The 12759-nt window shown below is 38.5% G+C and overlaps 1 protein-coding gene across 1 annotated transcript; it reads right to left on the minus strand.

The window, feature by feature from the left end:
- Nucleotides 1-1428: 1428 nt before the first annotated feature.
- On the minus strand, nucleotides 1429-12307 carry LOC125272812 (interferon-induced protein 44-like). The gene is made up of 7 exons (XM_048197947.1): nucleotides 12032-12307; nucleotides 11857-11890; nucleotides 4141-4339; nucleotides 2751-2897; nucleotides 2493-2664; nucleotides 2046-2146; nucleotides 1429-1934 (listed from the first exon to the last, which is right to left on the minus strand). Exons 1-7 carry the CDS (start codon nucleotides 12078-12080, stop codon nucleotides 1761-1763), a joined length of 876 nt encoding a protein of 291 aa, XP_048053904.1. The 5' UTR covers nucleotides 12081-12307; the 3' UTR covers nucleotides 1429-1760.
- Between the last annotated feature and the right edge of the window lie 452 nt (nucleotides 12308-12759).

Here is a 12759-nt window from a genome sequence, read left to right on the forward strand (position 1 = left end):
GCGGTAATCAGGGAACCGGCTTTACTAACGAAATGCGCGTGACAATCGCATGCGATATATCGGTCAGCCCTAATCTAAAACCAAGCGGCAACCTCCCCCAGTTTCTCGTGAAGCCAATACGGAAGTAACTTAAACTGCGATTCATCGACTGGCCGCTAGGGACAGGCTGCAAAAGGGAGCAGAATCTCATTGACCATCATGTTAAAACAGCCAAGTTTACAGCAGAAAAAAACATGTTTACACTCTGGTTCAAATTGTATTTTGGTCTATACTGCTAATTTTGCCTTTCATGACAACTCTGAGGGGGGTGAATTTTTTTATAACTCATCCGTTTAAATTATATTAAGCCTTAAAGTTCTGCATAATTAAGGGCGTGGTCACTTGAGTGACAGGTGGATTGGCGCTGCTGTCTGTGAGCCGTCATGTTACCTCAGCTAATTCCAGCCGCTGAATTTGGCATCTCAGCCGTATTTGTGCCTTTTTTCTGGATTATTTTATACAATATATGGCTTGCTGCATACTTCAGACAGATGTCAGTCTGTGTACATGTGCTCGCACGCGGAACACACGTTGTTGGATCGTCGTGGCATTGGCTAAAAGTTTTGTTCCTGAGATTTACTACAGTGACAATACCAGGAGGATATACAACTCCGACAGCACTGCTTGGATATTATAACTAAAACTGCTGCACTATTTTGAAAAATTATACTTTGGACATGTGCTCATTAGTTTGAGAGAACATTTGAGAGTTATATCTGGTACTGTACGTATAGAGTTTTACATTATAAACGATGCTCAGATTGCATCCTTTCTTGAAGAACGATGATGGAGAGCAAATCATTCCTTAGATATGTAATGCAAACGCTGGATAATATATAAAGTTTTCATGGATTTAATGCTTTCATGAACAAAAAGTAGTTTTTTTATGTTTTGAAATGGACATTTTACCAAAGTGCAACGGATTGGATTCATCTCGCGATCTCTTTTTCATTAAAAGGTATGAAGTCCCAGTTGATTTTTTTGTGTTATTTGCACAACCCACACAAATTAATGAGCCTACTGGTGTTAGAGCATCTAATGTTATAACGTTATCTTAAAAATCACCGTAGATTGACAGTAAAACTTTAGTACTTTCTAATGGTATTGTTATCTTTATTAATATTTTAGGTAGTATCTAAGATAGATATGCTAGGCGGGCGTGGTTTCAGCAACAAGCCGCATGGGCTCCAACTACATCCCGCCTCTTTGCCCATTTTCAGTTATCCGTGAGTGACGTGCGGTCACGTGCAGCTAAGATGGCCGCGGCCTCATTTACGCCTCAAAACTGCTGTTCAGAACTCTATGGGTGACGTCACGGACACTACGTCCATATTTTTTTACAGTCTATGTCTAAAACACAAAATGCAGTGTCACTGCATTATTCCCTTATTATTTATGTAATTTAACAGTTTTAATGTTGTTAAATGGAGAAAGATTTTACATAACTTTTCTTAAACAATTTTCAAATTATGAAACTTTCTATTAATTTTCAGGTTTACATTAGTTTTTGAGTCCCAGATTTGCATTGACTTTAAACCCCACTGTACATATATTTGTAAAACTAAACACAAAACATAATCCTTTTTATTGTCATTTTAATCCACAATCTTCCCAAAATGATGTTCCTTTGATAAAGAAATCAAAGAATGACCCACTCCAAATGCATTATATTTTGTGATGTGATTTATATGCATTAATTAAATAACTGTATATATGTGATTTTATCTGTAGCTTTCACAGTCCAACAATCTATCATTGGCAATCTGAACAATCTGTTCAAGTGCCTTTAATAACAGAACATCAGCGAAATCCTCTGTGTCAGTCTCCTCATGGTAGTTCTTCACTGGGAAGATGTTTGACATTGGCACACCTGTTTTGGCACTGCACATCTCCATCTGGACAGGAACAGAATGTTAGATCAGAAAACTAGATGTGGCTGTTAGACAAAATCAAATCAACACTGGCAATATGTACTTATAAAATTGTCTTTGGATGACATCACATACCTTCTCTTTGATCTTCTTGCTAGTGTAGATCTTCCTTAGATCATCTTTGACCAGCGGACATGCTGTATCCACTTTAGTCATGATAACTACTTGAGGAATCCCTACAGCAAATGCAGAGGCAATGTAAAGGTTTTCTATTAAGTTTTTTCCTCAACAAAATTGAGCACATTTGTAGCAGTTTGTTGAAAGGTATTTACATATCAACATAACTGACCCACATACATTGTCTGGGTCATACAAATAATTAAGCAGAAAAGATGAGCCTGACATTCCCTGTTTGCACTGGGCATTACAATGCAGCCTGTATATCTGGATTTTGTCCATCTACACACCGAAAAACACACACAAATCCAACCCACTTTATGCCCACTTCTCTCTCCCATGTAATGTAATGTATGTGAACCCATGAATAAAAATCATGATCAAACATTCAGAGGTCAGTTTTACCCCGATCACTGATTCTGTGGCGGATGATCTTCAACTTGTCAATAAGTTTATCATCTGTGAAATCGACTGTATTTGCATCTATGACGTAAACCATGCAGAAAGCCTGATCGGAGAGGGTAGGGTCACAGTTGTAATGTTGATCCTTATAAGTGAGTGCCTGCTCCTGGTTGAACTAAGATTGGAAATTCAGCAAAATATGTTAAATGTCAAACCTATTGCACACATTCAAACTTTGTTAAAATAATAATGGTTTATTACTTTATAGCCGTCCTTCACATGGCCAAACACAGCATTGATGATGTCATCTGTTTGTGACCCAGCCAACACAGCAGCTTCTAAGCCCATTATATCCTTGAAGACGAAGGGCAAAATTTTTCTCTCACTTCTGATGGTGAATCCTTTGAGCTAAAAATGAAGACCAAATATATAGAAGCACAAATATTTGTGAAAAATTTCAAAAAATCTTCATATGATTAGCTAAAATGGGTAACAGGTTCCCTTTGTAAAGGGTTTACAAAAGTGTTTGTTAATAACTAATAATTTATTTACAAATACATAAGTCATTGATAAGCAGTTATAACAAATAGTGAGCCATGTTTAACGCACATGTTATAAATGCTTTATAAATGTATTTATTCACACAAATTTTACTCAGTCTGGTTATTGCATGATGCAGCAAAAATATACTGTTATGGTGAGACAGAAGGCTGATTTATTTGTGATTTTCTCAATATCTCATGACTTATGTCAGTTTTCTCACTGTTGCTCATCAGACTTTACTCTGTGCTTTACCCATGATACTCTGCAAAAAGGTCATGCTGCCCTTTCAGAGCAATGTATAAAAACTGATTTCATGTTTATCAAGAGGAAATGATCAAACTTTATATTGAAAAAAAAAAAAACATACGAGCACAGCCATAACTTAATGAAATATTAATAATGAAAAATGTAATTACATTACTTACCTGTGAACCCTAATGAGGGGTGAACCATTTATTCATGAGTTGTAAACGTTACTAACCTGTGAAAGTGAACCTTTAAAGTGGAAACACGTGAATCATGGCTTTATTTATAACATTTATAAATCATGAATAAATGGTCCACAGGACTTCACTTTACATTTAATGTTCACTTTCACAAATTTCTAATATTTATAACTTATGAAGAAATGGTTCACCCTTCATTGGGGTTCACAGGTAACTAATAATGTAATCACATTGCACAGTATCATGGGTAATGCACAGAGTAAAGTCAGATGAGTAACAGTGAGAAAATTGACATAAGTCATGAGATATTACTGAGAAAACCACAAATAATCACCCTTAAGTCTCACCATAACAGTATATTTTTGCTGCATCATGAAATAACCATGAAATCTGGTTCTGAGTAAAATATGTGTGAATAAATACATTTATAAAGCATTTATGACATGCAAGTTAAAAATGGCTCACTATACGATAAAGTTATTCAAGCAGTTCTAACTCCTTATCAATGACTTATATTAACAAACACCTTTATAAACCCTTTACAAAGGAATCTTTAATGTACAGTGTTATCCTAAAATGCTTAATGCACATGAGTGGGTCAGCTGACATTTATGGGAATTTTGAAAAAACATGCAACTACTGTATAGGTGACAAATACCTACTTTTTGTGTGAAACTAACACCAGCAGATGAACTAACTAGCGCTCTAGAGGAGACCCGTCCTTTAAAGACACTATCGATGGAGTTGATAAAGCTGGACTTTCCTGCTCCAACTTGTCCAGCTATCAGAATCTTGATGTCCTTTACATTTGTATCACCCGGAGAGAAGTTTTCCAGCTTTTCTTTCAGAGCTTCTTTCTGTCTGTGAAAACAAAATACAATTTTGTGCAAAGTCTTACTGGCTATATTTGGAATAGCATTACAACACTATACTTTTTTTTCTCTTTTTTTAACAGAAAATATGAGAATTTATCATCTTTGTGGGCCAAACTGCTGCCATCTAGAGGGAAAAGAAAAAGAACTTCATGTCAGGTCAAAATTATGTTATGAATATAATGGCCAGTAGATGCCAGAAGTGTTCAGCATCCACCCGCTGTGTGGAATATTTATTTGAATATTTATTTAGAAATTATCCAACTATTATTTAACAAGTTTGATGTACATGTAATAATAATAGTTTTGAAGCATATGTTTTGCAGTTACAGTCATAAACATTCATTTAAAAAAACAATAACTCTGTGTGTGTGGGTGGGTGTGAGAAAATGTTGTACTCTGGATGTTTCAGTCACACTCTTTCATTTCTGTGTGTTTTCAACATTGCAGCCGATATATATGCTACATTTTATAAAACAAATTCTCTGGATTTAGCATCTGTCACGGTTGAAGATCCGCAGTCTCTGTCTGTGGTCTGTGTTTATTCCATCGAAATCCGAACACTGGCAGCGGAGTGCAACTGGAACGAGGAGGCGCAGTGGGACGTCTTCCTGCATGGGTTGGCCGACCGTGTACAAAAAGAGATCTACGTTTTGGATTTACCTCAGAGTCTTAATGGACTGATTGATCTTGCCCTGCGGGTGGATACCCGTATCAACCATCTGGAGAATCTTCCTCGGTCCGACTTCGCATCCCGGGGCGCAGAGGCTCGTGGAGTCAACTTTAGAGACAATGTCGGCCCCTCTTTCGATCCTGAACCCATGCAGGTGGGGAGAGCTCGGCTTTCCCGGGAGGAGAGAGAGCGGCGGAGGTCCCAAGGACTATGCATCTACTGTGGAGGGGCTGGGCATTTCCTGAACGCATGCCCGGTAAAAGATCGAGCCCGGTAGTAACGTTGAGGCTACTATCGGGTGGGATCTCCGCTGAGAAGTCCTCACCATCCACTCTCCTCCCGGTTAGACTAAGGTGGGCCACCCACACGCTCACCTGTCACGCTCTACTGGATTCAGGAGCTGAAGGTAATTTCATGGACACACAGTTTGCACAACGGTTTCAATTACCCATCATTCCTCTCACTAAGCAGATCTCTGTCAACGCTCTCAATGGCCAAGACCTACCCAACATAACACTCACCACTACATTCATTACCCTCATCACTTCCGGCAATCACACTGAGTCTATTCAATTCCTTCTCATGGATTCACCTCTGGCCCCCATTGTTCTCGGACACCCCTGGCTTACACAACACAACCCCAAGGTGGACTGGCGGCAGCACGCCTTCCTGGAATGGAGCACTCAGTGTTATAAGTCTTGTCTTGTGTCTGCTTGTTCTTCTGTGTCTGCTTCTGTGTTACAGGAAAAGGCTGCGGATCTGTCAAACGTGCCCGCGGAGTACCTAGACCTGAAGGAAGTGTTCAGTAAGTCCCGGGCTGCTTCTCTTCCTCCGCATCATCCCTATGACTGTGCTATAGATTTAGTTCCCGGTAAGTCTCTGCCTAAAGGCAATTTGTACTCTCTATCCGTTCCCGAGAGGGAGGCCATGGAGAAATATATTTCTGATTCTCTAGCAGCTAAGTTCATTCGCCCTTCCTCTTCTCCGGTGGGGGCGGGGTTCTTTTTTGTTGGAAAGAAGGATGGTTCTTTGCGACCTTGTATTGATTACCGGGGGTTGAATAACATCACGTAAAGAATACATATCCTTTGCCGTTGATGTCTTCAGCCTTCGAGAGGTTGCAAGGAGCATCCATTTTCACGAAATTGGATTTAAGGAACGCTTATCATTTGGTCCGCATCAGGGAGGGGGATGAATGGAAGATCGCTTTTAACAACCCTTGGGGGCACTTTGAATACTTGGTCATGCCCTTTCGGGCTTTCCAACTCCCCGGCGGTCTTCCAGGCACTCGTCAATGATGTGTTGAGAGACATGGTTGACCAGTTCATATATGTCTACCTGGACGACATATTGATTTTCTCCTCATCTCTCCAAGAACATGTTCAACACGTCAGGCGAGTGCTTCAGCGGCTGCTAGAGAATGGGCTTTTTGTCAAGGCGGAGAAATGCGATTTTCATGCACAGTCTGTTTCTTTCCTAGGGTACATCGTCTCGTCTGAGGGAATTCGCATGGATCCTGACAAGGTTAAGGCTGTGGTGGATTGGCCAAACCCAGATTCCCGTAAGGCCCTACAGAGGTTTCTGGGCTTCGCCAATTTTTACCGGCGGTTCATTCGCAACTTCAGCCAACTAGCCGCGCCTCTGACAGCCTTGACCTCCCCCAGAACGGCGTTCAGGTGGTCCGATGCAGCTGAGGTTGCATTCGCCAAACTGAAAAGTCGCTTTGTTTCGGCTCCCATCCTCATACCCCTGATCCTGATCCTTCACGTCAGTTCGTGGTGGAGGTCGATGCGTCAGAGGTGGGGGTAGGAGCAGTTCTATCCCAGCGATCTCCCTCAGATGATAAGATCCATCCCTGCACGTTTTTTTCTCATCGTTTATCTCCAGCCGAACACAATTATGACATTGGTAACAGAGAGTTGCTGGCAGTCAAGTTAGCGTTGGAAGAATGGCGTCATTGGTTGGAGGGTTCAGGGGTACCTTTCATTGTTTGGACTGACCATAAGAACCTAGAGTATATCAGAACGGCTAAACGACTAAACTCCAGGCAGGCTCGGTGGGCACTTTTTTTCGGACGTTTTGATTTTTCAAATTTTTCAAATCAGCAAATCAGCATATTAGAATGATTTCTGAAGGATCATGTGACACTGAAGACTGGAGTAACGATGCTGAAAATTCAGCTTTGCATCACAGGAATAAATTACTTTGTCAAATATATTTAAATAGTACACAGTTATTTTAAATTGTAATAATATTTCACAATATCACTGTTTTTTACTGTATTTTTAATTAAATAAATGTAGCCTTGGTGAGCAGACGAAACTTCTTTTAAAAACATTAAAAATCTTAGTGGTTCCAAACTTTTGGACTGTACTGTACAGGGAAGTGCACAGGGGGGTTGCTCAGGTTGCCCTTCCGAGGTGGAAAAAAATAAACAAAAAAATCGTACAATGGATGCAGAATTTCACGTAGGCCTAGATAAAAAATAAATAAATAAATAAATCATAAAGCCTCATTCACTTCCATATTCGGGCACCCGTCCGAAAGTGAAAGTAGGGGAAGGGCAAACTCTGTTTACATGGCTGCAGCGCTGCACGCGACCGGCACCTAAGCTGAGCCTGCATGAGCGGCACTAGAAGGAGATTGTCGCGGTTGTCGGGTGAGACGACTTAACGTTGTCGGAAAGGTGAGTAAGGTTATAATCGTTAACGAAAACGAGCGAAAAAACGAAAAATAGGTGGGAAAAACATAGTCGTTAACTGAAATAAAAATAAAAACGAGGCACTACAAAAAAACGATAAATAACCAAAACTGTAATGTGTGTTTGGCAAAACTAACTAAACTAAAATAAAATTATAGATTAAATGTCCTTAGTTTTCGTCTTTGTCAATGTCTTTCATAGAGCAAACGTTCAGCTGCATTTCATTTCCCTGCGTCTCTCACTCACGCGTCTCTCTCACATACTCGCGCGCGCACAGCCCCTCCCCTCCGTGCACACCGCGCCTCCATGAGAACGAGTGTTGAAAGCAAGTTCGCGAAAGGTTGGTATCTCGTGAAAACCTTTACACAATCACACATTAAAAAGTGGTATAAAAATATTTTTAATTCTGAATATAATTTTGTCAGTGTGTTAATGTCAACCCGAGAAGCGATTGCTACTTTAGAAAGTTAACTAGACGCAAGTTTGAGGTAAAACGCACTTGGGTTGTCGATGATGTCAAAACACTATTTAAGCTGTGATTCAAGTAAGGAATAATTGACGACGGGTAGTAGGGGGCAGGCCCGGATTAAGAACACATTGGGCCCTGGGGCTACAGCAACACCAAGGGCCCCCTTTCATCTGATTACCATGCCACAGTGTCTTGTACCACAAGAATTTTTTTTGTATTGTTATTATTTTTATATTTTTACAAATCTCATTTTATCAAATCATTTTATATAAGCACAAGCACACTAAATATTCCTTGCTATTTAACACATTACAAACAAATGCATTAACTCCAGATATGAACTCCAAACAAACAGGTTGCCAAAAGCAGCAAAAACTTTTGTCATACTTCAGTCATACTTCCTCAATGATTACTTTACCATGAATATTTTAAAGAGATAGTTCACGCAAAAATGAAAATTGTCATTACTTACATGTTACATGTTGGTAACCAGACAGTTGACGGCACCCATTGACTTCCATAGTAGGAAAAAAATCAGTGGGTGCCGTCAACTGTCTGGTTACGAACCTTCTCTAAAATATTTTCTTTTGTGTTCAACAGAAAAAAAGAAACTCATTCAGGTTTAAAACAACTTGAAAGTGAGTATGTGATGACAGGATTTTAATTTTTGGGTGAACTATCCCTTTAAGGACAAGGGTCCGCATGCTAACTTAGGATGCTGTCACTTTAAGACCTGCATGCGTCCGATTTTCTCAACTAAATTCAGACATAACCAACTGTGTTATGTAAACCTTTTGTGTATTTGACAGTATTATAGCGCAATCAGACGCGAAAGATGAAGTCCAGTAGTCAGGTGCTGTTTGACAGGCTTAAGTGTGTGTGCACGCTTCGTGTGTATGGGGTCAGAAAAAGCGCATCTCAGAACAGCACACGAATGACATGTTTAACTGGCAGGGCTTTAAAGCACATGCAAATAAAGAACTTTTGTGATTGCAAATAAGTGCAGTGTCCCGTGAGTAACTCTACCGCTGTGTTAACGTGTGATGTGAATGTGTCGAGGTCGAGTTGTACGGATGGAGGCCCCAGAACTACAACTGACAGAATGTGCTTCAAAGGCAGATAGGAGACAAGTCACACGACATTGGTGTTCGTCAAAAAACAGTAGGAAAGTTAATTCAGGATTTTTACACGGGTGATGATGATGAGAGAAAAACACTGACATTCTGAATTCAAACGGCAATAAAATCAATCGACTCTTCCCTGTAAATGTTGAAAACACCTTACGTTTTCATGAGAAACAATTACCATCCGAATAGGGCTTAACTCGTTATAAGAATAATAACTTGCTGCAGCTGCTATCTCACCTTCTTCAACGTGTAAAGCACGCAGATCGGCGACGGTGTCGGTGGCTGAAGATAATTGAGCTGCCGCTGTACGCGGGGTCTTCCACTGGCTCGGATGTTTTATGTGAACCGAAGTAGTTAGTTAGTTTTGGAATTTTTGCTGTAAGATTAGCATCCCTTTTCTCCCTTTCAAGCTTATTTTTCCTTTTTTTGCGCACCACTATCACTTTTTTTAATCATTATGAACACCAGCGAGGCTGAACAAGCAATAAAGGCCAATTTCCCATTTTCTAGTTTACATGCGATAGCATAACGCAAAGAGGCGCTTCCCGATGTCATGGCGCGAATTGTAAAGTGATTTTGATTGGACGGTGATTTATCAGTCAGGCACATTTTCCAATCATTTTTTCTTGTTATTTTATTAGACACAAATCAACCACCTATGACTTGTCAATCTCATTTCCTCCAGCCAATCATGGGCCCCCTCTACCCGCGGGCCCTGGGGCTTCAGCCCCACCTAGCCCTTATGTTAATCCGGCCCTGGTAGGGGGGTAGGGGAGTGCCCTTTTTTTAGGTCAGAGCAACTGCCCCTCAAAATTCCTGTGCACGTCCCTGGTACTGTATATATATATTAGAGCTGTCAAAATAACGTGTTTCGATTAATTAATCTGAGAAAAAATAACGCTTTAAAAAAATAACGCAGATTAATCCATTCCGTATTGATCTTTGAACCTGGAGCCGTTCTAGCCACTATTCGAATGTAAAATGAAGGAGGGAGAACGCGCTGGCGCTGCCTGGATCATTGACTGGAACATTTACTTATTAAAAATGGCCTGATGGAAGTGTTGATAAAAATAAAGTCGACTGCAATGTCTGCAGAAAGGAATTTGCATATCACCGGAGTTCGTCCACTCTAAAGTAGGCTACCACATCAATGCAAAGCATCCAGGAGTTAACGTTAATCCGGAGGTACGACCTAGCACGTCGTTAAAGTAGATATTTCAAGCAAATATCTCTCATGTCTCTGAGGCAAGCAGCCTATATGCTGAGTTTTGGTTAATTCATGAATGAATCTAGTTGATCGCGCCCGCGCCTCCATGTCATGATTATATTTTCTACTATATTTGCTTCTTATTTATTAGGCTACATCCAGGCAATTGGTTGATAAAACATTGATTAAAATTAAGATACAATTTTTACAAAACGAAATTCACTTTAAAGAAAGGCTTTCTACCAAACAAAAGTTCATGAAGTGGTCAAAATCATGTCTGACCCACTCCATGTCTCCCCATATATTCACTTTTCATTATCAAATAGATGAATTTAAAACATAACATAGGACTATTTAAACATAAATATGAAACTACGTTTTCTTTAATGGCTAACGTAGCCTATACCGAGAAATTTCACGTGTGAATTACCAATTCAAATGTGAACAAAAATAAAAGCAATTAAATGTGTTATTATAATTAAAAGATGAAAATTAAAATGAAGGGTAATAATAGATTATGACAGATTTTTTACGAAAATGTCCGTCAAAATGACGGACAAAGTTGAAGTCTAACGCAACCTCTGGTGTTACGGCACACATCATCAAATTTTCTTCCTGAAGCACTTTTGAATTTATTTCCTTAGCATATTAGGTCATATTGTTGATTGTTATGGCCATTATTTGAACAGTGAAAATAATAATAAAAGAGTTTTTGAACTTTAATGTCACTAATGCTGATTATTCATTGATTATTTTGAATTGAAATATTTAGCAAAAATTATGTACGCAATTAATTTAGATTAATTAATCACAGAGTATGTAATTAATTAGATTAAAATTTTTAATCGATTGACAGCCCTAATATATATATATATATATATATATTTGAATTTGAATGTTGTGATACATTTTCATGCTAAAATAAATAAAATTAAAATCATGAACATTATAGTATCATATGTTAAAAAGTTACATCACACATGATCATGGCATATCATAATTTTACACTTCTGAGTGCTGAGTCCCCTATAAAATGCCTTGCTGAAGCTACAACGGAAGATTTGAGCAGAATTACTTCAGATATATTTTTATACACAATACTGTGGTCCTTCAACAACAACAACCACCAATAACTGTAGTTTGTAAAATGTATGGGGAAAGATTCCAGTAATATTTTACAGGGAAATAAAATTCTTATCTTCCACAGTATTTGCACATTTATCTGAACAGTTCAGTGTTAACTGCTGTGCACACAGATAAGCCACAGTCTGCACATGAAAACAGAATAAAGTACTTAGACAGAATAGCTTATGTACATGTATAGCTTACCCCCAGTCTAATTTCCTCCATGGTTTATCCAATTCTAAGAGAAAACATAATAATTAATTTGGAATAACAATAATTTGGTAGTATCTCTCTGAGAATGTATCTATGTGTACATATGTGTTCTGTATATAAATATAAATTTTATATATAAAATCATATGGAAGAAAGACCCTCTCACCTGGATTTGGTTTTGGTTGTTGCACTTGTTGTGAGTTTGATGCTCCCATTTTTTGTTTGTTTTTTCTCCTTCAATATATTTATATCAGCTCTGTCCTGGAACACAGATGACGTATCTCACTTTAAGCAAGTGAAATCAGACCTTCGCCAGAGCCCTTATATATACATCTCTCTTTTTCAGTTTCACTTTTCACTTTCACTTACATACATAATTAAATCTGCCCACACCCATTACTGTTATTTCCACATCAGACCCCAGGTATACAGTACAGTCCAAAAGTTTGGAACCACTAAGATTTTTAATGTTTTTAAAAGAAGTTTTGTCTGCTCACCAAGGCTACATTTGTTTAATTAAAAATACAGTAAAAAACTGTAATATTGTGAAATATTATTACAATTCAAAATAACTGTGTACTATTTAAATATATTTGACAAAGTAATTTATTCCTGTGATGCAAAGCTGAATTTTCAGCATTGTTACTCCAGTCTTCAGTGTCACATGATCCTTCAGAAATCATTCCAATGCTGATTTGCTGCTCAATAAACATTTATGATTATTTTCAATGTTGAAAACAGTTGTGTACTTTTTTTTTCAGGATTCCTTGATGAATAGAAAGTTCAAAAGAACAGCATTTATCTGAAATACAAAGCTTCTGTAGCATTATACACTACCGTTCAAACGTTTGGGGTCAGTAAGAATTTTTATTTTTATTTTTTTGAAAAGAAATT

This window comes from Megalobrama amblycephala, linkage group LG7 (genome assembly GCF_018812025.1).
Source record: "Megalobrama amblycephala isolate DHTTF-2021 linkage group LG7, ASM1881202v1, whole genome shotgun sequence".
In the NCBI taxonomy this organism is placed as follows: Eukaryota; Metazoa; Chordata; class Actinopteri; order Cypriniformes; family Xenocyprididae; genus Megalobrama; species Megalobrama amblycephala.